At 49.8% G+C, this 22,978-nt stretch overlaps 1 protein-coding gene across 1 annotated transcript in view; it reads right to left on the reverse strand.

The window, feature by feature from the left end:
- Positions 1 to 22,978, reverse strand: part of Ttll9 (tubulin tyrosine ligase like 9) — a 40,266-nt gene that overhangs the window by 14,660 nt on the left and 2,628 nt on the right. The window contains exons 2-7 of the mRNA XM_051143475.1: positions 22,258 to 22,301; positions 16,116 to 16,208; positions 12,573 to 12,684; positions 11,589 to 11,774; positions 2,827 to 2,895; positions 1,404 to 1,494 (exon numbers count right to left, since the gene is read on the reverse strand). Of these exons, the coding sequence (XP_050999432.1) occupies positions 1,404 to 1,494; positions 2,827 to 2,895; positions 11,589 to 11,774; positions 12,573 to 12,684; positions 16,116 to 16,208; positions 22,258 to 22,301 (595 nt within the window). The remainder of the gene's footprint in view (positions 1 to 1,403; positions 1,495 to 2,826; positions 2,896 to 11,588; positions 11,775 to 12,572; positions 12,685 to 16,115; positions 16,209 to 22,257; positions 22,302 to 22,978) is intronic.

Consider the following 22,978-nt stretch of genomic DNA (forward strand, 5'->3'; position numbering starts at 1 on the left):
GGCTCCAAGCAAAGCTATACAGGGCACAGGAGGAGACTGGGTGGGGCAGGGCTGGGACAAAGCTGGAGACTTAGTGGCTGAGGAAGGCCCTATGAGAGCTGGAGACTGACTGACTGACTGACTGACACACAGACAAGTGTATGCCCAGCCCAGGCTGAGTAAGGCCTTCTGGCTGGGTGCACAAAGACTCTGGGCCCAGGGCAGGGGAAAGAAAGGAAAGTGAGGCAGGTGGCAGGGGCCAGGCCATGTGCAGACAGGGACAAGTCTCCAAGCAGTCTTTGTTTTATAAACCATAAGAAGCCACTGGTAGGAAGTCGGTGCTCCTGGCTACTGTACTGGCGTGCAGTCTAAGGGACCAAGGCAGCGGAGCACTAGTGAAGCCAGTACAGCCATCCAGGAAGGAGGCAACAGCAGCTAGGACTGGGTAAGAGAAAAGAGCGGTGGCCAGCTACGCTGCTTTAGAACTGTGGGGAGTTTGGTGAAGATCAGTAGGAGGGGGCCTGGAGAGATGGATGGCTCAGTGGTTAGGAGTGTGCACTGCTCTCCCATAGGACCTGAGTTCGGTCGGCAGGACACACATCAGGTGGCTCACACCTCCTTTAACCGAAGCTCCAAGAGACCAGATGCCTGCTGCCTCTGCAGTTGCCTGCATGTACCTGCCCATACCCACCCACGGTCACAAGCACCTACACATAATTAAAATAATAAACACAAATGAAATCAAGACCTCAGAAAACAGTGTCAGGGAAGGATCAGAGACATTAGATACTTCTCAGACTCTGGCTTGCCAACCTGGGGGAGGAGCAACCGTGGCTCAGGTGGAGAAGCTGGAGATGAGCAAGGCTGGGGAACGGTTTTGAGTCTGAGGCACATTGGTATAGAGTTGCTGGGAATATCCCAAGAGATTTGGGGTCCAAGGGCAAGGCTTTGGCTGGGGACAGAGAGCTGGAGTCCCTGGAGGAGGGAAAAAGAGAAGAGACCCAGGGGCTGTGCCCCCTAAAGATCACAGCTAGAGGACAAGGGGGTTGCGGGCAGGCAAGTGGCATTAGCTCGGCTGCATTGAGACTCCCTGGATAGCTTGCTGCCTGCTGCCTGCTCATTTGGAGGCCAAGCTCATAGGGTGGAGCCCAGGACAGTGGCACCAATGAGGCTCTTTGTCAATGTTCCTTTTGTTGGGTGAAAGCATGAATGAATGAACTGGCTTTCCAAGGAGAATTTCCCTGACCCCAGTGGGAGTGGGAAGAGCATGCTAGGCTGGGGGAATTGCACAAGCCACAGTTAGGAGAGTTCAGGACAGGTTTCTGCCTATGGCCCCTTTCAGGCCTGATGACAGGCCAGGTTCTTCACTGTCTGACATGTTGAGTGACTGCTCAGAGGGCAGGGGACAGACACAGCCATCTCACCTCCTATTAAGTAGGGATTTTCCACGTAACGCTGAGCCACATAGTTCTCCACCGGCATCTCATCTTTCTGGTCTTCAGAACTTCTTGTGTCCTGGTTGTGGCAATACTGATCAGTAACACACACCGAGAGTGCCCCATGTCCTGGGTGCCATGTCAAGCACTATTCCTGGGGTATCTGGTTGGATCCTTTCGGGTAAGAACCAATGCAATCCTCATTTTACAGATGCACGCCTCAAGTCCAGAGAGCTGGGATGACTTGTCTGAAGTCACATAACTGGCCAGAGGTCCAACTGGGGTGTGGTGCCATATGTAGTTTGAGCCCAGGGCCTGAGTTATCCTTTAGACCTGTGCTGCCCCCAGAAGGGAGCCACTGGCCACATGTGGTTATTGACATTTACAGTCACATTGATGAAAAGCAACTGAAACTACATGTTGTGACATCAACAAATCCTGAAGCCAGCGGCTGCAAGGAAATAAGCCAGCAACAAAAGGATGCACTTCCTGGAGTCCACCAACATAATCATGCCCAGCATGCTTAGCATGTGCACGACTCTGGGTTCTGTCACCATTACAGGACAAGATGGGGGAGGAAGGAGGGAGGGACGAGGGCCAACTCTCTTTGGGAGTCCAGCGCTTAGCCTGGGAAGAAAAATCACCCATGCCATAGTTGTACAAGTTCCAGTGCAAGGCCGCCCAGAGGACGTCAGAACAGGGCTGCCCCTTTCTCTCCCACCAGTTCAGGGGACAGGAAGACTCGCAGGCCCAGCCGTCCCTGCTGCCCCCCCCCCATATCAGTGACTTCATGAAGAGCCAAGACCAAACCCCAAAGTCACAAACTCTTTGGACTCACAAGCCACCCAGTAGTAAGTGCTTGGACAAGGAGTCTCTGGCTGTCAGGGCAGAGCCTCCTCCTGCCCAGCTGAGGTACCACATGGGTGGCCAGGCCTCTCCTTCCTGGGGCCCTCCTCCTCCTCACTTCTGCTCACATGCTGCCTGATGAGTTCACATTAGCATGAGCAGGTAGTGCCTCCATAGTGATGAGTTTCTTCCCAGCACTGCCCTGACAGGTGCACAAGATTCATTGGGATGTGCGGGAGGGGAGAAGCATCCATTAAGCACTTGCTTTTTGAGTCTAGGAGTTGAGTCCTCCTGCTCCCCTCCCCCAGCACCACTGTCACCACCATGGTTCAGAAAGGCCCTGGTCATATTTCTAAGACTACAGCTGCTAACAGGGGTCCTGCTCATCAGCCCACTGGATCCTCAGCAGACACTAAGAAGGGTGGGGCGAGGTCAGGATTTGAACCCAGAGCTGAGGCTCTTGTGGGCAATTTTGGCCAGGAACCCTGTGCTTTCTGGGGGAAGAAAGGCGTGGCCTCCTCCTGGAGGGTGGGTCTTGGGAGGAGGAGAATGGAGGCAGGCTCACCTTTCTCCAGTCCATGACGTCTTTCAGTCTCCGGAAGAGAAAGATGCCCTTCCCCTGAGATCGAGCAACCTGGCAGGGGTGTAGGGGTGGAGAAAGGCAGAGTCCACTCAGGGTTCCTCCCTGGCCTTCATCCCCAGGGCCTTCCTCAGCTCATCTCTGTGTCCATCTCACCATGTGCATCTAAGGCCTCTGTGCAGAGGAATGGCCATTCAATTTCCATGGGGCTGGAGGAGGAGAGTGAGCTGGGCTTTGCTACAAAGACATACATTTACATGAATAATGTAAAAGGACAGACAACTAAAAAAACATCTCGGCCAGCCCTGCAACATACCATCCAATGCTTTTTTTGGAAATCAATTTGCCTTCCTAATTAGGTTTTGCTTCGCTAATATTGGATTCAGACTGCCTTTACTGCACCCTGCTGTGGGTAATTCATGGTCTCCCAGGGGCAAGGGGGCTGCGGGAATCTTTGCGATCTGTAGTGAGAATTTTGGTTTCTTTTAAAACCCAGTTACATTATGTGAATATGTTTTTGTTTTAATTCTAGGTATGGTATATGGGGCTGCTCCAGATTTTCCACAGCAGCTAGCTATATAATGTGTCTCATGCTCTGGGAGAGGTGAGATTCTTGCCACATGAAGATAGTTAATTCTGGGAAATTTCGAGAGGGTATAAATTGGAGAGCCCCAAGAGGGCCCCAGGAGGCTGCTGCCCCTGGTTGCTGTTGTTACAGTTTGTCAAGTGGTCATGAACAAAAAAACAATAAGTTAATCCCAGCACTCGGGAGGCAGAGGTTGGTGGATTGCTGTGAGTTCGAGGCCAGCCTGGTCTACAAAGTGAATCCAGGACAGCCAAGGCTACACAGAGAGACCCTGTCTCAAAAAACAAAAAACAAAAACAGCAGAAAAAGAAGTTGAAGATAATGATGAAGAACGGACTTGCCCCAGTGCCCTTAATCAGCAGGGTGTAGTCTAAAAAAGTCTACACCCCCTTTTCCCTCCAACCTCCTTTCTCTCCTACTTAGTGTTGGGGTGTTGGGAGGGATTAGGGTGGAAGAAAGGTTGGAAAGATGGTAGATATAGGGAACACACACACACACACACACACACACAAACACAAAAAAAAAAGAACACAAATAAAATAGCTAAACAAGCACACCTACAGACATCTGGCCTTCTGGGATGCTCACCTGCCTGGATTTGCATAGGCACACTGTCCGCATGCTCACTGCCCTCTCCTACCCACAGCCTATTGCTACTGCAGAGAATTTTGTTAAGCCATCATTAAAAGGTATGTTGCATGTGTGCAAGTGTGCATTGTGTGTGTGTGTGTGTATCTGAGGGTCAAACCCAGGATCTTACTTTTGCTAAGCAAGTACTCTATGGCTGAGCTATAGGCCATCCCCAGGGATTACGCTGGATCTGCCACTTAGAAGTCTGACTTTCCCAGCAGAACCTTGTAGAGCGAGGATCTGCTATCTGAGACCAACTCTGGCTTCCTGTGCCAGCTCAGCCCTTTAGTTCTCTGAGGTCCTGAGCAGGGCCCCATGAGGCATCTTTTCTTTGGCACTCACCCAGTGAGTGCAAAGCCTCCTTCCCTTCTGTTTTCTGAGTTGGGGTTCACCAGCCCACTGAAGTTCAGGACACCAGCCTGTGGGATGCTGCATATACATCCACAGTGGGTCTTCTCTATTAAATTAAACCTCTCTGGAAACCCTCTCAGAGATAGCCCTAAGGATGTACCTCATTCATTTTGTAGGTGTTTATAAATCTAATCAAACTAACAATGTGTTATCACAACATGTCTAAGCTTTGCCAACCTGACACACAAACACATCACTTTAAGCCATAGTGTGAGATGCACCCATTCTGACCTCAAAAGCCCCCACCCCTACTCTCTTAACAAGTTCAATGCTGTTCAAAAGTCCTAGATCCAATCTAGACATGGTGTCTCACATTTTTTAAACTCCAGCCCACAGGAAGCAGAGGCAGGCAGATCTCCTTGAGTTCAAGGCCAGACTAATATACACAGCAAATTCCAGTACAGCCACAGTTACATAGAGACCCTCCCTGTTTAAAAAAAAAAAGAAGACAACAAAACATCTTAAGTTTAGAGCCACTCACAGTGGCATGACAGGAGGATCTCTGTGAGCTTAAGTCCAGCCTAGCTTACACAGTGAGACCCTGTCTAAGAAAACAAAAACCCTGTAAAATAAAAACACAACATACTTCTAACACCCAATGACATAGAAAAAATATTTCAAAAGGGAGGAACAGGGTAAAGCAAGGAAATATAAGTCCAAAGCCAGACTGAAATGCAGCAGAGGAGATTCCAAGCCTACCACTCCGGGGCAGCATCTGGGGCTCACGACAGAATCACCTGGGCTCCACCAGCCGCAGGCAGCCCCGCCTCTTCAGCTCTGCCGTCTTCAGTCTTTCTCTTGGATTAGCTCCACTTCATGCATACGGCTCTCCCTGGCAGACATGCTATGGCCGTGGCATCTCCAGTGCACTGAGGTCACCATTACAATGTGGGCTTCCTCTTCACAGCTTTGCCTGAGGCCTTTTGCAGATAATCCTACCCTGCCACATACTGACTGGTCTACATGACTTTCTGGAACCTCGATGAAGCTTCCATGATTCTCTCTCACTCTTGTACTTTTCACAGCTGCAAAACCAGAACCACATGGACGCTGCTGCTAAATTCTGCTGCCAGCTTGAGGTGGAGTCTGGTACTGGGTTTGAACCCATGCACTCTTGTACATGCTAGGCACATCACCAGCCCTTATAACGTTGATTTTATACCAGTGTGGCCATTCTCAGGCCTTATTCCCTTACAGCCTTGCCCTGCCCCGAAGAGACTGCATTCATAATGTAACATTCATTGGCGCCATTTGTGTTGCATTGTGGGTAGTGGGTGCTCTCCCACAAAGCCTCTTCCACTTCATCCCACCCGGCAGACAATGTATGATCAACCCCTCCTGGGGCCTCTGCCCTTGGCTGAGGTCTGAGTCCTCACAGTGGCTCCTTGCTGGTGCTATGTGATTGGCTCAGGCATTGGCCTTTAGGATGCCAGGGAGTCTGCTGCAGGGACTTCTGGGAAAAAGTCTGTGTCTTCTTCAAGAGTGACACAAGGACAAGGCATTCCTTCATCTGGTGGCAGGTGGAGGCGTGATGAGGTGACATTAGAGCTGCAGCAGCCATGTTGTGCTGGGAGGAGCAGCTTGCCTGCTGGGTGGGAATTAATGGTACTGTTGAGCCACCCAGGAAACTGTCCTTGCCTTGATTCTTCTTACTAAAGAAAGTCACCCAGGGTTTAGGGACTTCAGTGAGAAGACACTTTTTCTTACTTAGTGTCATTAATATCTAAGCAGACTGTTGCATTTCCTTCTATGATGTGTGCTGGCAACCCATCTTGGGGACTATTAGTCACGCCTGTGACATATCATCAGAAGAAATCACAGTCTCTTTATATCATGTGACAATTGTTGCATAGATGTCAAAAGAGTGTTTGTGTGTCTTATGACTCTCAAATTACTACAGGGATGGAACCTGCTGTTAGGTCCTTTAATGTGTAATGAGGAGGAGAGGGGGCGCTTAATGATATGTGAGGTGTGCACACAGACAGCCTGGGTCTCCTGGGGCGGGAGAGTAACCCGTTGGGTGCAACAGCTCCACTGCTCGCCCACCCCCAGCCACTTTGGGCCCTGGGCCAGCTGCACATTCTACAGCAGGAACTTCTTCCCTCACACTCTCCCCTCCCTCCCCCTTCTCTCCCTCCCCCTTCTCTCCCTCCCTTCCCCTTCCCTCCCTTTCTCCCTCTTCTCTCTCTTTCTGCTCCACCTGCTTGGCCCTGTTGATTTTCTTCAACAGACACAACTCTGGCAAATTTCTTGACATCTGTTTCCTGGAGGGCCCAGACTAACATGGTTTTAATAACTGTTTTTCAACATAGCTGTTTTCGTTTGTAATTAAATGGTTTTGGTTTGGTTTTGATTTTCCAAGACAGGGTTTCTCTGTGTAACCCTGGCTGTCCTAGAACATGCTCTATAGACCAGGATGGCTTCGGACTCACAGAGCTCCACCTGTCTCTACCTCCAGAATGCTGGGATTAAAGGTGTGCGCCACCACTGCCCGGCAATTAAATGTTCTTTATGCTTTGAAAACCCCTATTCTTTATTTTGTTTTGTTTAAGCCTTGTGAGACAGTCTTGCGATGTAACCTTGGCTAGTCTGGAATTCTCTGATAGACCAGGATGGCCTCCAACATGCAACAGTCCTCCCGCCTCTGCCTCCTGAGTGCTAGCACCCTAGCTGAAAGCCATGGCCTGTCATAGGTATATGTTTCTCTCTGGCTTCATGACATCTTTCAGATTTCATATGTCAATCATGTCTCAAAACAGTGACTTTCAGTAAAGCACTATTCTGTGACTCAGTTGGCCGGTACGTGTCCCCACATGTTCAGGAGCTTGCTTATACAAGATATTACAACCGAGAGCAGCTTCATGGACACACAGGCGGGTGGAAAGGCACAGTCCTGCCCCACATACCTGATGCCTTGCACCCTGAGGGACACTGGCAGGGGAGCTGGGGGGGAAGGGCAGGTGGGAGAAAGGCTGGGTGGGTGTGTTTGCTGCCTTGTGGGTTCCTTTATCACCCTGGTTTAGGCCCCTAACACTAGATAGGAGAGAAACAGGAGAGAGGGGAGAGAGGAATTAGGGAAATCCCTAAATCTAAAATTTCTTTCCTTTTGTTTCTTTTTCTTTTTCTTTAACACAGCTACTAGCAAACCACAGCCAACCTTCCTAAACAACCACCGACCCCACCTCTGGAGGCCCTCACACTCATGTACCCTCTGAAAACTTCCCAGAATTCCAGATGTCACATAATCACAGAGATTATCTGCAGCTGGCAAAACCACCCTTCTACTAGAGCAGGAGGCTAAACATGGGTAGCTGTGAAAGACTGCCCACAACAGCCCCGTATTCCCACGTGTGGGCTTAAAATGAAAACACATAATATTTTTGTGGGGGGTTTTGTTTTGTTTTGTTTTGTTTTTGGGTTTTTTTCGAGACAGGGTTTCTCTGTGTAGCCTTGGCCATCCTGGACTCACTTTGTAGACCAGGCTGGCCTCGAACTCACAGCGATCCACCTGCCTCTGCCTCCCGAGTGCTAGGATTAAAGGCGTGCGCCACCACACCTGGCTTGTGGGGTTTTTTGTTTGTTTGGTTTTTGTTGTTGTTGTTTTGAGACAGGGTTTCTCTGTGTAGCCTTGGTCATCCTGGACTCACTTTGTAGACCAGGCTGGCCTCGAACTCATAATGATCCACCTGCCTCTGCCTCCCAAGTGCTGGGACTAAGGGTGTGCACCACTATGCCTGGCCTGTTTTTAAAGAAACCAAAATTCCAAAATTCTCACTACATGTGTGTGATTTCTTTTACACTAGACTGGACTTAAATTCTGGTAGGTTTGGCTTTAGTTTTTTGCAGGGCTGAGGGGTAAACCTGGGACCTCAGTAGGCTAGGCAAATGCTTTAACACTGAGCTATGTCGTCAGCTTTTAGACTGGACTTTCTGTGGCCAAACCTGAAGGCCTATTTATTTGTTTACTTGATTTTTTTCTTTCATTTTTATGTGTTTGTGTACATTTACATGTGTTGGGGCACACATAGGTGTGCGGTTCATGTACCTGCTATGTGCACGTGTTTGTATATTTACTTGTGTTGGGGTACACACAGGTGTGTGGTTCATGTACCTGTTATGTGCACGTGTGTGTGCATGTGTGTGTGTTTGCACACATGCGAGTGTGTGCACGCGCCAGAAGACAACCTCAGATGTCATTCCTCAGAAACTGTTCACCTTACTTATTAATTTTGAGATAGGATCTCTCTGTGTAGCTCTGGCTGGCCTACAACTATTCAGACCAGGCTGGCTTCAAAGACACAGCAATCCACCTGCCTCTGCTCTCAAGTGCTGGAATTAAAGGCTCTGGCAGGAGATAGGAGCTTTCATTGGGACCTGGGGCTCAGTGCCTCAGCCAGGCTGGACTGGCCAGTAAACCCATGGATCCTCAGTGATGTTAGCACAGGTCACCACATCTGGTTTTCACATGGTTGCTAAGGATAAAACTCAAGCCCTCACTCTGTAGTCAAGGATGACTCTGAATTCCTGATCCTCCCTCCTCTGTCTCCTAAATGATGGGATGACAAACCACTGGACCACTGTGCCTAGTGGCCAAAGGCCTATTGTTTCTTCTTCTTCTTCTCCTCCTCTCTTCCTCTTCCTTCTTTTTTTAAAATGTATATGAGTGCTCTGTTTTTCATGCACCCCTGAAGAGGAATTCAGATTCTATTACAGATGGCTATGAGCCACCATGTGGTTCCTGGGAATTGAACTCAGGACCTCTGGAAGAGCAGCTAGTGTTCTTAACCACTGAGACATCTCTCTAGCCGTAAAGGCCTATTCTTCCTATCCCTAAGAGTGTAAAGCTGAGAGATGGATGGTCCTAGGACCCCAAGAGTCCACAGAGTGGCACCAGGGTGGAGGTGGAACATCACCAAAGTCCCCTTATATTTTCTGTGCCTAAGAGGATGCCTAGGAAGAGGGTGAGGGTAGAGTGGTCTGACACAGCCTTCCTCCGGGAACTGAAGAACGAGGCTTGGGATTGCCTGATGAAGATGTAGCCACTTACGTAGCACAGGGGCCAGGAATGGGGTGGACTTGAGCAAGGCAGTACAGAAGAAAACAATAGTCCACAATACCCCCCAAGGAAGGCGGTTCCCAGGCTCCTGGTTCTTTCCCAGAGTCCTGAACAGGCTGGTAAGGCGAGCTGGTGGTGACAGGGTGAAGAGGATAAGCAGAGAGCTACAGGCATCGCCCAGGTGCACCCCAGCTGTACTTTCTGCTAATTGGGAACCAGCAACTGCATAGTAAGTCGCTTCAGCTTTTGTTAGCAGCAGTGCCATGACAGTTGTGATTAAGAAGCGGAACCTTGGCTCTGTGGGTAGTGCTGTGTGTGTGTGTGTGTGTGTGTGTGTGTGTGTGTGTGTGTCCCACAGCTGAGACATGCTGTCTGGGGAATGAAAACAGGTACTTCTTCTGCTCGGCTGGGCCTGAGGCTTTTGTTTTCTTTTTCTTTTTTGAGATAGGGTCTCAGTATAGAGTGAGAACTGTACAACAGAACTCACTGTGTAGCGTAGGCTAGCCTTAAGCTTGTAACACTCCTCCTGCCCTAGCCTCTTAAGTGCCTGAATTCTAATTCTGTATCTGCCACTTGTGAGGTGTGTGACCCTGGCTAAGGCCCCCTGGGCCACCCTGTTCATCTGTAAGCAGGGACAGTACTGATCCAGGTCTGTGCCTGAAGTTGCATGTGTTCGATACAAAGCCCATGGGTTAGAGGAGAGGCTTGGAGTTAGGTGCTCAGCAGAGAGGCTTGGAGTTAGGTGCTCAGCAGAGAGGTTTGGAGTTAGGTGCTCAGCAGAGAGGCTTGGAGTTAGGTGCTCAGCAGAGAGGCTTAGAGTTAGATGCTCAGCAGAGAGGCTTGGAGTTAGGTGCTCAGCAGAGAGGCTTAGAGTTAGATGCTCAGCAGAGAGGCTTGGAGTTAGGTGCTCAGCAGAGAGGCTTAGAGTTAGATGCTCAGCAGAGAGGCTTAGAGTTAGATGCTCAGCAGAGAGGCTTGGAGTTAGGTGCTCAGCAGTGGACCAGTCCTCTGATCACTTCCAAGAGTCCAGGAAACACCTTCCCTTCACGCTGCCCCGGGAAGCTCTGGTCATTTTCACAGACCTGTGTGGCTGAGTGTAATGCCCGCCCACCTTTAATCCTAGCACTCAGGAGGCAGAAGCACACGAATGGCTGTAAGTTTGAGGCCAGCCTGGTCTACAGAGTGAGTTCCAAGGCAGCTATATCGAGAGCTACTAGACAGGACTACATAGAGAGACTGTCTCAAAAACAAAACAAAAGAAGCAAACCTGAGTGTGCACATGCCTTGCCCAGAGTCACTGGGCAGATTGGGGTGGGCCTGAGCAGTTTGGTCTAATTCATGTGGGGAAACCCTTGCTTGCTCTTGTTGCTGGTCCTTGGTGACTCTGAGTGGCAAAATTGGAAGGCAGGGGCTGGAGAGATGGCTCAACACTTAAGAGCTTCTCTTCCAGAGGACCCAGGTTCAATTCTCAGCACCTAAAGGCAGCTTACAACTGTCTCTAACTCCAGTTCCCAGAGGATCCAACACCTTCTTCTGGCCTCTGTAGGCAAGGCACACAAGTGGTGCACAGACACACATGCAGGCAAAACATGCATACACACAAAAAATTTAAAAATCTAAAACATTTCTCTAAAAATAAAAGATTTGAAAGCAGTGGCTCCCAAACCCAATGCAGCTTGGAACTCAGCAGGTGCAGCAGGTACAGGGCTCCCCGGGTGTCCAGTGTGAGTGTGGAGGCCGTGGCCCACACCAGGCTCCCCCCTTAGGAGCTCAAGTAGAACATGTATGACATAGTTCTAACATAGAATTGCTTCTTTTTTCATAAAGCCTCAAAGGGACACGAGGGTCCAGTTTCGATGCTGGACCTTCCTGGGACCCTCAGACCGCAACCCTGACTGGAACCGCTGCGGAGGCACTCACAGGAACCCCGACTCTCGCTGCGGAGGCATTCACTCACAGGAACCCCGACTCTCACTGCGGAGGCATTCACTCACAGGAACCCCGACTCTCGCTGCGGAAGCACTCACAGGAACCCCGACTCTCGCTGCGGAGGCATTCACTCACAGGCTTCATGATCCAGGTGATCCCGGGGTTCTTGCGGAACTCCTCCACGAACAGGTGGTACTCGCAGGGCATCTCAAAAGTTTTGGGAAAGAAGTCACACTTGGCTGCCTCCACCTTCCCCGACTCGCGCTCCAGCTGCTTCCGGAACCGCTTCAGGTTCTTTACCATGTAGTTTTTCCTGGTAAGCTGGGCCGCAGGGAGCAGGGCAGACAGTGACTCTCCTGCTCCCTGCCTGCCTTGCTCACTTCTTTTTAGAAAAAAACAAAACTTCATTACATTTATTTATAGGGGGAAGAGGCCAAAACAAAGAGAAAGGAGACATAATGTCCCCACCCCCTTCTGAGTTTTTATCCTTTCTGAGGAGCAGTATAATTCCATTTCCCTCAAATTAGGTCACTTCCTGCAAGTTTTACTCCCTTACACCACAGATGGAAAAGAGTGTTGGGGGCCCACTCTGACCCTAGTCAACCAACAATTATTTCTGTGCCCATGCACCAAGGCAAGGTCCTGTTAATGGTGGCTTCCCTATTCACGCATCAAGGGCGGAAGTCCTATTGCAACCATTTTAGTACTTGTGGACAGAAACAACAACCCAATCTTTACAACAGAAAGGACACGTGAACATCTTAAGATCAGTAGAAGGCCTGAGCATAGTGGCTCATACCTTTAATCCCAGAGGCAGGTGGATCTCTGTGAGTTCAAGGCCAGTGTGGTTTACATATTGAATTCCAGGACAGCCAGGGCTACACAGAGAGACCCTGTCTCAAAAACAAACAAAAGACCAATGGAAGAGTAGGGAGAATTACCAAGATGGGGATACCTGAACCCTAGACAAGCTCCCAGACTCCCTTAGAGACCGCAGTACCCACTTGCTGATGAGCTTTGTGATTGTTTAACCCATAGAGCCCAATAGTATCAAAGGTCATTGGGCAACTTCTGGGTGTCAGTCTCTCCTACTATGTGGGTCTTAGGGATGGAGCTCACCTCGTAGTTGTTCCGGAAGTGGCTGATCCTCACGTGCTCACCCATGTAGGTGTGGTCAAAGTTCTCCCGCAGCCAGCTGAGGTCACACCAATAGAAATCCCACTCGCCTTCACTGGGGGAGGGAGACAAGGATGGAGCCTGAGGACACACAGTGGCTGGCTTCCCTGAGGGACAGCAGATGAGGCCACCCTGAGCTCACGGTGCCTTCCGTACTTCTCAGCAGACTGGCCACACTGCTCCAGTCCCAACCGTGCCCTAAGGTGCAGGGTGCTCCCCACTAACGCAGCCTGTGTTACAGGGAAGCAGAGCAATGGAGGGGAAGGAGGGGAGGGAGGGCGGAAAGGAAAGGGGCAAAGTGGAAACAGACAAAAGGCCCATTGTCCAGCTCCGTTTCTATGAGGTTGAATAGAACAAACTAAAGTCGAGGGGCTGGACAGAAAGGGAAGTGGGGGGGGGACTGCTGGAGGATGGGGCCTTCTGTGGTGGAAGGGGAGAAGGTTCTGGAGTGAGACAGTGAGGATTATGCAATATCATGAGCATGAAAGACAGGATTTGAACTAGGCATGGTGATGCCAGCCAGGAGCCCCAGCACTCAGAACGTGGAGGCAGGAGGATTAGTGGTACGAGGTCATCCTTGTCTACATAGTGAGGCTGAGGACAGCTTGGGCTATGGAGGAAAAAAAAAAAAAAAAGACATGGGATTGGCTTTTGTTGTTTTGTGACAGGGTCTCACTCTGTAGACCAGGCTGGCCTTGAACCCACAGAGCCCAGCTGGAATTGTGTATATATATATAATTTTTTAAAGGGTTTATCTTCTGATAAGTGAAAGGTAATTTCACTTATCAGAAAGAAAGAGAGAGAGAAAGGAGGGGATAGCAAAAGGTGGCCAGTAGACCTTTCAGTGTGGCTGTCACTGCCATGGCTGCCCTGGGCTCTGGGAAGGTCAGTTGTTCTAGAACTGTCTCCCGAGGTGGTTCTCACCAGAAGATAGCAGTGGGGGTCCGTCTTCATTGCTCCCAGCATCCCTCAGGGGCCTGTATGCTGACTGAATGAGAGTATGGCGCACTGTTCGTGTGTTCATCTGTATGTGTGCAGGCTGTCTCCAGGGGTGCCAGTGAGAGGCAGTTTGGGGGGAGTGACAATGACAAAACACCTGGCCAGATGTTGCCAACACTCCTGTAAGCTTGGCTGACAACAAGCAAGATAAAAATCACTGCACAGCGAGGAACTGTGAACTGTGCTTCGAAGCGAAGCAGTCATGAGGTTGGGAGCTGAGGGACCCTTTGAAAGTGACCCTTCAGCTGGAGTGTGAAGAGGGCAGCCAGGCCGAGGGCGGCGGGGGAGCGCTGTAGCAGAACAGGGCCCTGGGATTGGAAAGGGCATGTTCAAGGGTGTGAAGGGGAGCTCTGGAGGAGGCGGAGAGGTCAGAGCTGAAGATGAGGAGCGGGCTAAGGCCCACTAGAGCAAAGGCTCGGAGAGTATCATGGACTGGAATCTATCCTGAGACTCGAGTTCCCTCGTGTGCGTGCCATCTTCACGCCATTCAGTGTGGCCACTCTTTAATTATGGAGGAAGACATTAAAGGGCTAACCAAGGCCAGGGATCCTTCCTCCTTCCCACTCTGTCACACTTAAAGTGTCCTGACGTCTGTCCGGCTCCAAGGGTAACCGCCCTCAGCTTCATCAACAGTGAATGATAGGATCACCTGGATGCAGCTTGCTGTGGCCAGGTGACCATTTCCAGTGGGCTGACTTAGTTCCAGTCCGTCCTGCTGGACTGAAGCCCGGTGCAGAGCACCGGCTCATTGGTGCAGAGCACCGGCTCATTCCCTCCCCTGCTCATGCAAAGGCTGTTAGGCCTGGGTGGGAACTGTGATTCAGTAGACAGGTGTTAGGGCGTCAGGGACACACCCTGCCCCATGGCTTTCCCTGCAGTGTGCTCTCCAGGTGGCAATTTCATTGCTCTCTGTCCTCGTTTCCCGTTGGTGAAATCAGGATCACAGTAGCACTTGCCCGGACGGTTTGAGGTAGAAGATTCATGGTGTGGCTAAGAGACGGCTTGTGCTAGGTGCTGCAGGGTGACCAGGATGCAATGAACTGCTTGCTGGGTGTCTTGGTGTGGTTGGCTACTGGTCCCCTACCCCTCAAATCCATGCTCTTCTCAGGGTCTCACCCTGTAACTCTTCACTGTTGCTATGAGACCAGGCTGGCCTTGAACTCATGGAGATTTGAGTGCCTCTGACCCCCAAGTGCTGTGACTCAAGGGATGTGCCACCATGCTGGAATTCTCTGACGTACCTGGGACCATGTGGCTTCCTTGCAGTGAAATGTGGCACATGGCTAAGTTCTGTCGAGGCCACTGTGAGGGGTAAGGTCGCTTATTTCGCCTTATCCTGCCACCGCTACTTGAAGGCAACCCTGAAATTCCACCTCAAGTCATGGGAGAGCAGGATGGAGAGATGGATGAAGATGGGCTCCGCTTTGCGTGGCGGGATGGGGTAGGGGCGGGGGGCTCTGTCATCTCGGAACTTTCAGATCCAGAGACTTTCACCTGTCAAAACCCCTCATGGGTTTCTGTGACACACACCCAAGCCACAGCCCTCAGTAACTGCACCTACTGCCACATGCCATGTGTTTATTGTTGTCTCTGTCACTGTCCCCAGACCCTAGCACAAAAGAATTGCAGGCCTGCTGTAAGTGGCAGGGGAAGAGCTGGTCGTGATGGTCCCTGGAAAGCTCAAGCCAGCAGGTCTGTGTGATCACATTCCTTGTTTCTCTGAGAGCGATGGGACAACGAGTGGACAGAAATCACCCAGAACTGGCTGGAATCCTACAGGACACTTGCATGCTGTGCTACTTTCCCCATCGCTGCACGAAAAACACTGGACAAGAAGCAGCTTACGGAAGGAAGGAGGGATGTGTTCGACTGACAGTTGGAGGGGATACAACCCATCAGAGCGAAAAGAGCACGGGCAGCCGGGCAAACTGCCTCCACAGCCAGGAAGCAGGAAGAGATGAATGCTGGCCCCCAACTGTCTTCCTCCTCTTAAAATCCATCCCGAGGCCCCCCTCCCCCACCCACACCCACACCCACACCCAGCCACCCCCACTCCCACCCCACCCATGGGATGCTGCTGCCTACTGTTATGAGGGACCTTTCCCCCTTGACAAATCTACAAACTCTTCACAAACACATAGTAGCTTGTCCCTATAGAATCTATAATATAGATGATCCTACGTCCTGTCAACTTGACAGTTGATAATGCCCATCACACATGCCATAGAGTCTCAAGCAATTGGCTAGCACCTGGGAAAGTATCATATCATACTAGATGTGTGCAGGGCATAAATGCAATAGCGATGATGTCAGCAATGCACGCCACACAATGTGGTGCAAACAAAAAACCAAAAACAGCAGCAACAGCAAAAAGCTCACATCCGATTTAGGGAAAGTCCCAGTAGCTGAGAGGAAAAACAAAAGAAGACCAGGGCCTGGGAGACAAAGGGAAGAGAGCTGAGCGGAGGGAGGAGAGGGGTATCTTACTCTTTCACTTCTACCCAACCGGGCCTGCGGCGCAGAACGTCCATGAGCGTGTTCATGGGCGTGGTCTTGAACCGGATTAATGTTCTCTGTTCTCTGCAAGATAAGACAGAAAAAAATATGCTCGGGACCAACGGCTTTCTTAGGATGTCCCTGAGGATTAGGGCAAAAGGGAAGAAGAAAAGCCAGGCTCCACCTGCTAGTGCCACAGTCAGAAGTGATGCTTCTCAGAGCTCAGTACCATCGCCTGCCAACACTTAGAATAGCCAGACTGAGACTCTTAGCTTCTTTGAGCTACTGAAAAACAGCAAATTAAGCATAGAGTGCATGCCTGTAATCCAGAAGGCTGAGGCAGGAGGAATGCCATGAGTTCAAGGCCGCCTGGATTTCAGCCTAGACTTTGAGACTTTGTCTCAAAACAACCACAATGATGGCTGGAAAAATGGCACAGTGGTGAAGAGCACTGGTTGTTGCTCCTTCAGCGGACTCGGGTTTTGACTCCCAGCACCCACACGGCAGCTTATAACCGTCTGTACTTCCTGCTCCAGCGGATCCCAGTGCCTTCTTCTGGCCTCCGTGGACACCAGGCATGCTCCAGGTGCGCAGACATGCATGTAGACAGAACACCCGTGCACATAAAGTAAATAATAAAAATAATAAGCCAGGCATGGCGGTTCTCACCTGTGGTCCTAGTACTCAGGAGGTGGAGGCAAGAGGATCAGTTGAAGGTCGTCTTTGGCTACATAGTTTGAGGCCAGCCTAGGTTTCACAAGGACATATCAAATAAATAATAAATAAGATGATAAAACAAAAAGCAAACATTTCTTCAGTCCCTACTATGTTCTAGGTGGGGTTCGGCTGCCTCACGTGAGCTGTGACTAATTCTTGTATCACATGGTAAGTGTTTGCAGATCCCCTTCCCGGCGATCATCTGGGGAGATGGAGCAAATATATTCTCCCCTAGTCCTCCTACTAAGGCAACTAAAATCCCAAACATGTATAAAACAAGTATCAGAAGACTGAATGGTACAAGGAGGCTAGTGAGGGACCTTGGAACAAAGCGATGGTGATGGTGACTTTCCCAGCTTTCTCTCTGCCTCTCTATGTCCCAGATGTGGAAATGAAACGCCCACCCAGTGGGCATCCAGAAATGTTAATCGATATGGACCCTAAACAGCCTTTAAACGCAGCCTGTTCTCTCCTGTCTGCGGAAGCCCTAGATAACGCAGCCTTCCACAGCAGAATAGACTAATAAAACCTTGAGTGAACTCCTGGTAAGTGGTGGGTTGTCACTTCTTGTGAGGGTGCAGCAGTGTACCCCAACATTGCTTTGTCATTGGATGGTGCAGAGAAGAGGGAATGCAAGGCCGAGGCCTTCATCTCCCTCAGGCAGCAAGGAGCTCCCACTGCCCCCTATCACAGGAGGCCAGGGGTCCAGGAGCCAGGACTGCCCCATATGCAGGCATTACCAATGAATTCCACTGAAAACAATGGACTGAATCAATAAACTGAAAGCTCTTGAAAGACCAATAAAGTTGACACATCTACCAGCCAGACCAACAAAGAGAAGACGTTATTATCCACAGGTGGGATGAAGTGGGGGTGCTACCACAGACCCAGCGGACACGGAGACCACAGTAGGAGCACACTAGCACCTCCACACACCTGAGCTTGACAGCTGAGATGACACAGTTCTTGGAAAGCCCAGACTAGCGCAGCCCTCCTCATGTGACACACATTTGAGTAACTGTATACCTAGAGAAACTGAGGCCATTATGTGAAAAACAACCCCAAAAGATGTACCTGGGCCCACAGGAGAATTAATTCTCCCAAGATGTATAAAGAAGCTGGCTCAGTTCTACCCACTCTTTTCCAGAAAAAGGAAGGGGGGGCGGGGAGAGAGAGCTTCCAGAGGCATCTGTGACGATAGAGTAACCTGATAGTGACATTAGACACTGACAATTAGCATAAAATCAAAGCTACAGGCCAGGGACTGGGGTGTGGCTAACAGCAGAACCCTTGCTTAGCATGTGGGAGACCCCAGGCGTTATCTCCATCACCACATTTACAGGTGAGCACACACGTGTTCAAAAATATACACCAGCAAGGGAAACTCGATATTACAAAAAAAAATTTAATTATACCTCATAACCAAGTGGCGTCTTTCCAGCAGGCAAAGCTGGGTCAGTGCTGGAAATCTAATTGATGTAATTTATCATAGTAACAGACCCAAGAAGGAAAATCACATGGTCATATCAATTAAAGCGGAAAAATCATTTCAGCTCCTCAGCCTCTAAATAACAAAAGGGGATTAGACTTTCAGTTTGCAGGGAGTGGGGGTGGGACAGATGGACAGACAGACTGTAACAGATGCATATTTGATTCCCTGGTGTCACAGGTCACACAAGTCTTCCTGGAGGTCCCAGCTCTCTTTCAGGGGACATGATCGTCCCGTTTCCAGCTTCATATCTTTCTGAGATAGATTTTCTTCTAATCCTTCAGCACAACAACAGACTGAATTTAAAAGAAAATTTAAACATGCATGCTGGTACATGCTTTTGATTCCAACACTTAGGAGGCAGAGGTAGAGAGATCTCTATGAGTTTGAGGCCAGCCTGGTCTACACAGTGAGTTCCGGGATAGCCATGGGAAACCTTATCTCAAAAAAATTTTTTTTCTTGAACAGGGTTTCAGGTAGGTGAAGTTGGCCTTAAGAACCACTGTTCTAAGTAACTTTTTAAAAATAGAGTAAGAAGGTTTAGCTGGGAATTAACGGAGACCAAGCAGAACCTTACAAAGGAGTACCTAGTCCCAAACAAGAAAGACAGCTTCAAAATCCATCAGACTGGGAAAAATGTTAAAGCAGAAAATAGCAAGTGTTCACACAAAGGCAAGAAGGATGACAGTTACCTGTGGTGATGGTGGTGGTGTGGAGTATTCACCAGAGAAGACTTCCTGGACGTGTGCTTAAGCCAATATAAAGTCTTTACTAGGATCCCAGAGCAGCGCTGAGCCTTTCTCAGGATGAGCTTTTGTTTCTACCCCCATACAGGTTTTCTCTGTGTTAACCTTGGCTGTCCTGGACTCACTTTATAGACCAGGCTGGCCTCCAACTCACAGCGATCCCCCTGCCTCTGCCTCCCTGAGTGCTGGGATTAAAGGATGATCTTTTAAGCACAAAAAGCATGTTCTGGGTTGACATACTTCAGTTAGCAAACGAAGCCTGAAGAAAAACTACAGAAACCAACAAAGTTAGCATACTTAGAGACCTTCCCAGAACTATGGACCTTGAGGATTAGGGTTTTTTTTTTTTTTTTCCTTTCTTTCTTTTTTTTTTTTCTGCCAGATTGTGCTGTCTGTGCACCGAGTTTTACAGCCTGGATGGCACTTCCATCATGGAGTCAGCTGTGCTAAGGGCTAAGGGCTTACTTACTAAGGTCTGGGGGTCTGGGGCCTTCTTACAATGTGAGGGTAAATGGACAGCGATTGGGCCTATTCAAACCACCAGCAAGCTGGGTGGTGGTAGTGGCAGAGTTGCAAGCCTTTAATTCTAGCACTCCAGAGGCAGAGACTGGCAGTTCCAGGCCAGCCTGGTCTACAGAGTGAGTTCCAGGATAGCTAGGTCTACACAGAGAAACCCTGTCTCGAAAAACCAACCAACCAACAAACCAACCAACCAACAACAACAACAACAAAGAAACCATCAGCTATATGTTGTACACAGAAAACTGGCAATCCCCTAAACATTGGAAGGAAGCAGCCACTGGGCTGGCAGAGGCCTCTGCAGAGGCCCCACAGATCAGTTCTAGTAAAACTGAACCTACAAATACCCCAAACTCAGTGCTTTGGCCAAGCGTGTACCTCGGTGTGTTCTCAGAAACATGCTCAGGCACCTCTGGCAGGGACTGACGGCTGACATTTGCTGTGGAAACAGCACTGTGGCAGCACACCCATATCCCTGGAGCATTCTCACTCTGCACAAGCCAACCAGAGAGCCTTCTGCCTCAGCACCTGAACCTCTCCCCCTGGGGTGGGGGATGTCACTCTGGCTCAGAGCAGATCTGAAGCAGGGAGGAGTCCGCCTCCCTCCCCCACCAGCACATGGAGGGGGGTGCTGGGGGGGACTTGAATGCTGTCCCTCCAGGGGGGACTTGGAGGGGAAGACTTGGAGGCTGTCCCTCCCCCACCAGCACACAGCTGGGGTGGGGGTGGGGGATTTGGAGGCTGTCTCTCCAGCTCTGCCTTGGGTCTAAGCTCTCCAGGCAGATGGAACCCACTTGCCTCAGCCACACCGGTTTCCTCCCCTTAGTTGGCTGTGGTCCCCCCACTTCCTGCTGCTTCCTGAAACCACCTTCCAAATATCTTGCTCTGGGTCATTATCTTGGTTTTCGATTTTGGGGGCCACAGCCAAGACTTTTACAGGGAACCAGATAAGCCATGTGTCTAGGTTCTTGCTATGGGACATCCTCAGGCAGCCTGGAAGTACCTACCATATGTTCAGAGCCCCACTAATCAATACTAAAAATACAATTTTTGTGTTTTTATTATTTCTTTTTTTGAAAATGTACTTTTACATGACAAAAACAGGGTGCAGAGGAAAAATGATACCCATAAGCAACTTACATCACTAGCTCCTGAGCTCTAAGGGTGGCCTTGTAATGTAGTTATGATTGATAAGATTAAAAACACAGGAAGGTGGGCTGGAGAGAGATGGCTCAGTGGATAAGTGCACTGTCTGCTCCTCAAAAGGTCCTCAGTTCAATTCCCAGCAACCACATGGTGGCTCATAACCATCTGCAGTGGAATTTAATGCCTTCTTCTGCCATGCAGGTGTACACGCAGACAGAACACTCAAACATAAAATAAATAATAAAATCTTACACACACATGCACACACACACACACACGGAGGGCTAAGTTTCTGGGAAATGTTTGTTCACTTGAATTTTTAAAAGAGGGGTGAGGGATATGCCGTGTACCCCACCACTCACGTTTTTCTTTTTCTAGGTCAAGCTGATGTTAACTCTTGGTCCTCCTGCCTCAGCCTCAGTAGGCCTGAGGTAACAAGTGTGAGCCACCATGCCTTCACTTTCTGGGTCTCCACTGGGATCGGAAAGCTGGTGCTACAACAACCACTCTCTGCCCATGAGGAATCAAAACTCAAGGAACCTCTGCAGCACCACTCTGGCCGCTTTCACCCTCGAGGGAAAGAAATGCAACCTGCTGGTTGGAGGTGTGTTTGTTACCTGTAGCCAAACACCTTTCTAATTAGCAGATACCCTGCCACAAGTAGGTGGATCCATCCTATTCACTGCAGTGCCTTTGGTTTTGTTAGAGCAGACACGCAAGCTCAGGGTCAAGAGCTGGGACAGGGTTAAGGAGCTCTGCCTGTAAGAGCTGGAGACTTGACAGTGCTGATAGAAGCAGCCATACAGAGAAAGTGTGGCTGGAACAGCCCTGAAAGAACCACCTGAAGTCACCACACCTGCTCACTGCAGGCCCAGGCAGAGGAGCCTCAGTAAAAAGTAAAGATAAAACACTGGCTATAGTGTGTACAGTGCAAACCCCTTCACACCCGGAAAATCTCCACTAAAGAGCATTGCTCTGCTGTTTGGTGCTGGTGGGTTGTGCTTAGGGCAAACTAGTAGGTGCTGAGTTCTGAGTCCAGGCTTTTAGGAATGCTGAGTGCCAGAGGGGAAGGGGAATCCAGTGTGCCCTGCAAGGTCCAACCAGCCATGCCTTACAGATGCAGGATTCCCAGCAAGACCCTTGGCTTCTCTGACTGTCCAGTGTCTCCATCTGCACAGTGGACACAGTAGCAGGATCTACATGAAGGGTGGTGGTCAGGATTTGGTGGTATAGTACATGGGGAGAGGCAGGGTCACCATTCAACAACTGTTGGCTATGGTCCCTAAGGTTACAATCCTAATTATTGAATTAAATAATGGAGCGGTAGCTAGGTGTTGTAGAGCATACCTATAATCCCATTGTGAGTTCAAGGTCAGCCTGGGCCACAAAGGGAGATCCCTAACTCAACAAGACAGGGTAAAGAAAAAGATTAAGGGAGGGATAGAAAGAAGTGGGGAGGGTAAGAGGTGGGAAGGAGCGCCTGTCCTGTGGATATGGACTGAGTGAGACCACTCACCGCTCTTTTCCTTTTGACAATCCATGGCCCTTGTAACTTGGATTCTGCAGGGAGGAAAAAAAAAAAATCCATGATGTAACTGGGTTTGCACACCCACCTACTGTTCCTACCCAACCTATTCAGTGAGTGAGGTGCTCAAACCACCACACTCAATGGAGCGTAGGTCCTCAAGCGTGAATGTCCGGCCTGGCTGTGTTCTCCCTCCTCATCTCTGCTCAGAAATCAGGGCGGAACTTACCTGCTTAGCAAGCAATGAGTTCTCCAATGCTGAAGAATCACACCACAGGCAAGATCACTATATGAAGGCCAGCTCGCCAGTGCTTCAAATGTCAACCCAAAGCCTCGCTTGAGAGCTCCTCGGGCTCCCTAAGAACAATCTAGACCTTCCATTCTAACTTTGAGTGTTGGCTGTACACAAGAGCTAGGGAGAGACTGTGCGCATTTCTCAGAGTAATTTCCTCACACCCCTCCCAAAGACCTACCCAGTCCTTTATGGGTAAGGGTATTGTTTGTCCCCAGTCAAGTCCCAAAGACACTGGCCCCAGTCCTGGTAGGATCAGTCCCTACCAAGAGTACATGTCTCTGTTGAGGGTGACATCTTCCCGGTGTGTGTGTGTTGCGGGGGGGCTTTCCTGTTGCCCTTTAACATGAACCACAGATGTAATGGTTTGGAAGGCTGTGAATTTGTTATTATGTTGGTGCGTCCCTGGGAGATGTTTCT

Source organism: Acomys russatus, chromosome 4 (genome assembly GCF_903995435.1).
Source record: "Acomys russatus chromosome 4, mAcoRus1.1, whole genome shotgun sequence".
Taxonomy (NCBI): domain Eukaryota; kingdom Metazoa; phylum Chordata; class Mammalia; order Rodentia; family Muridae; genus Acomys; species Acomys russatus.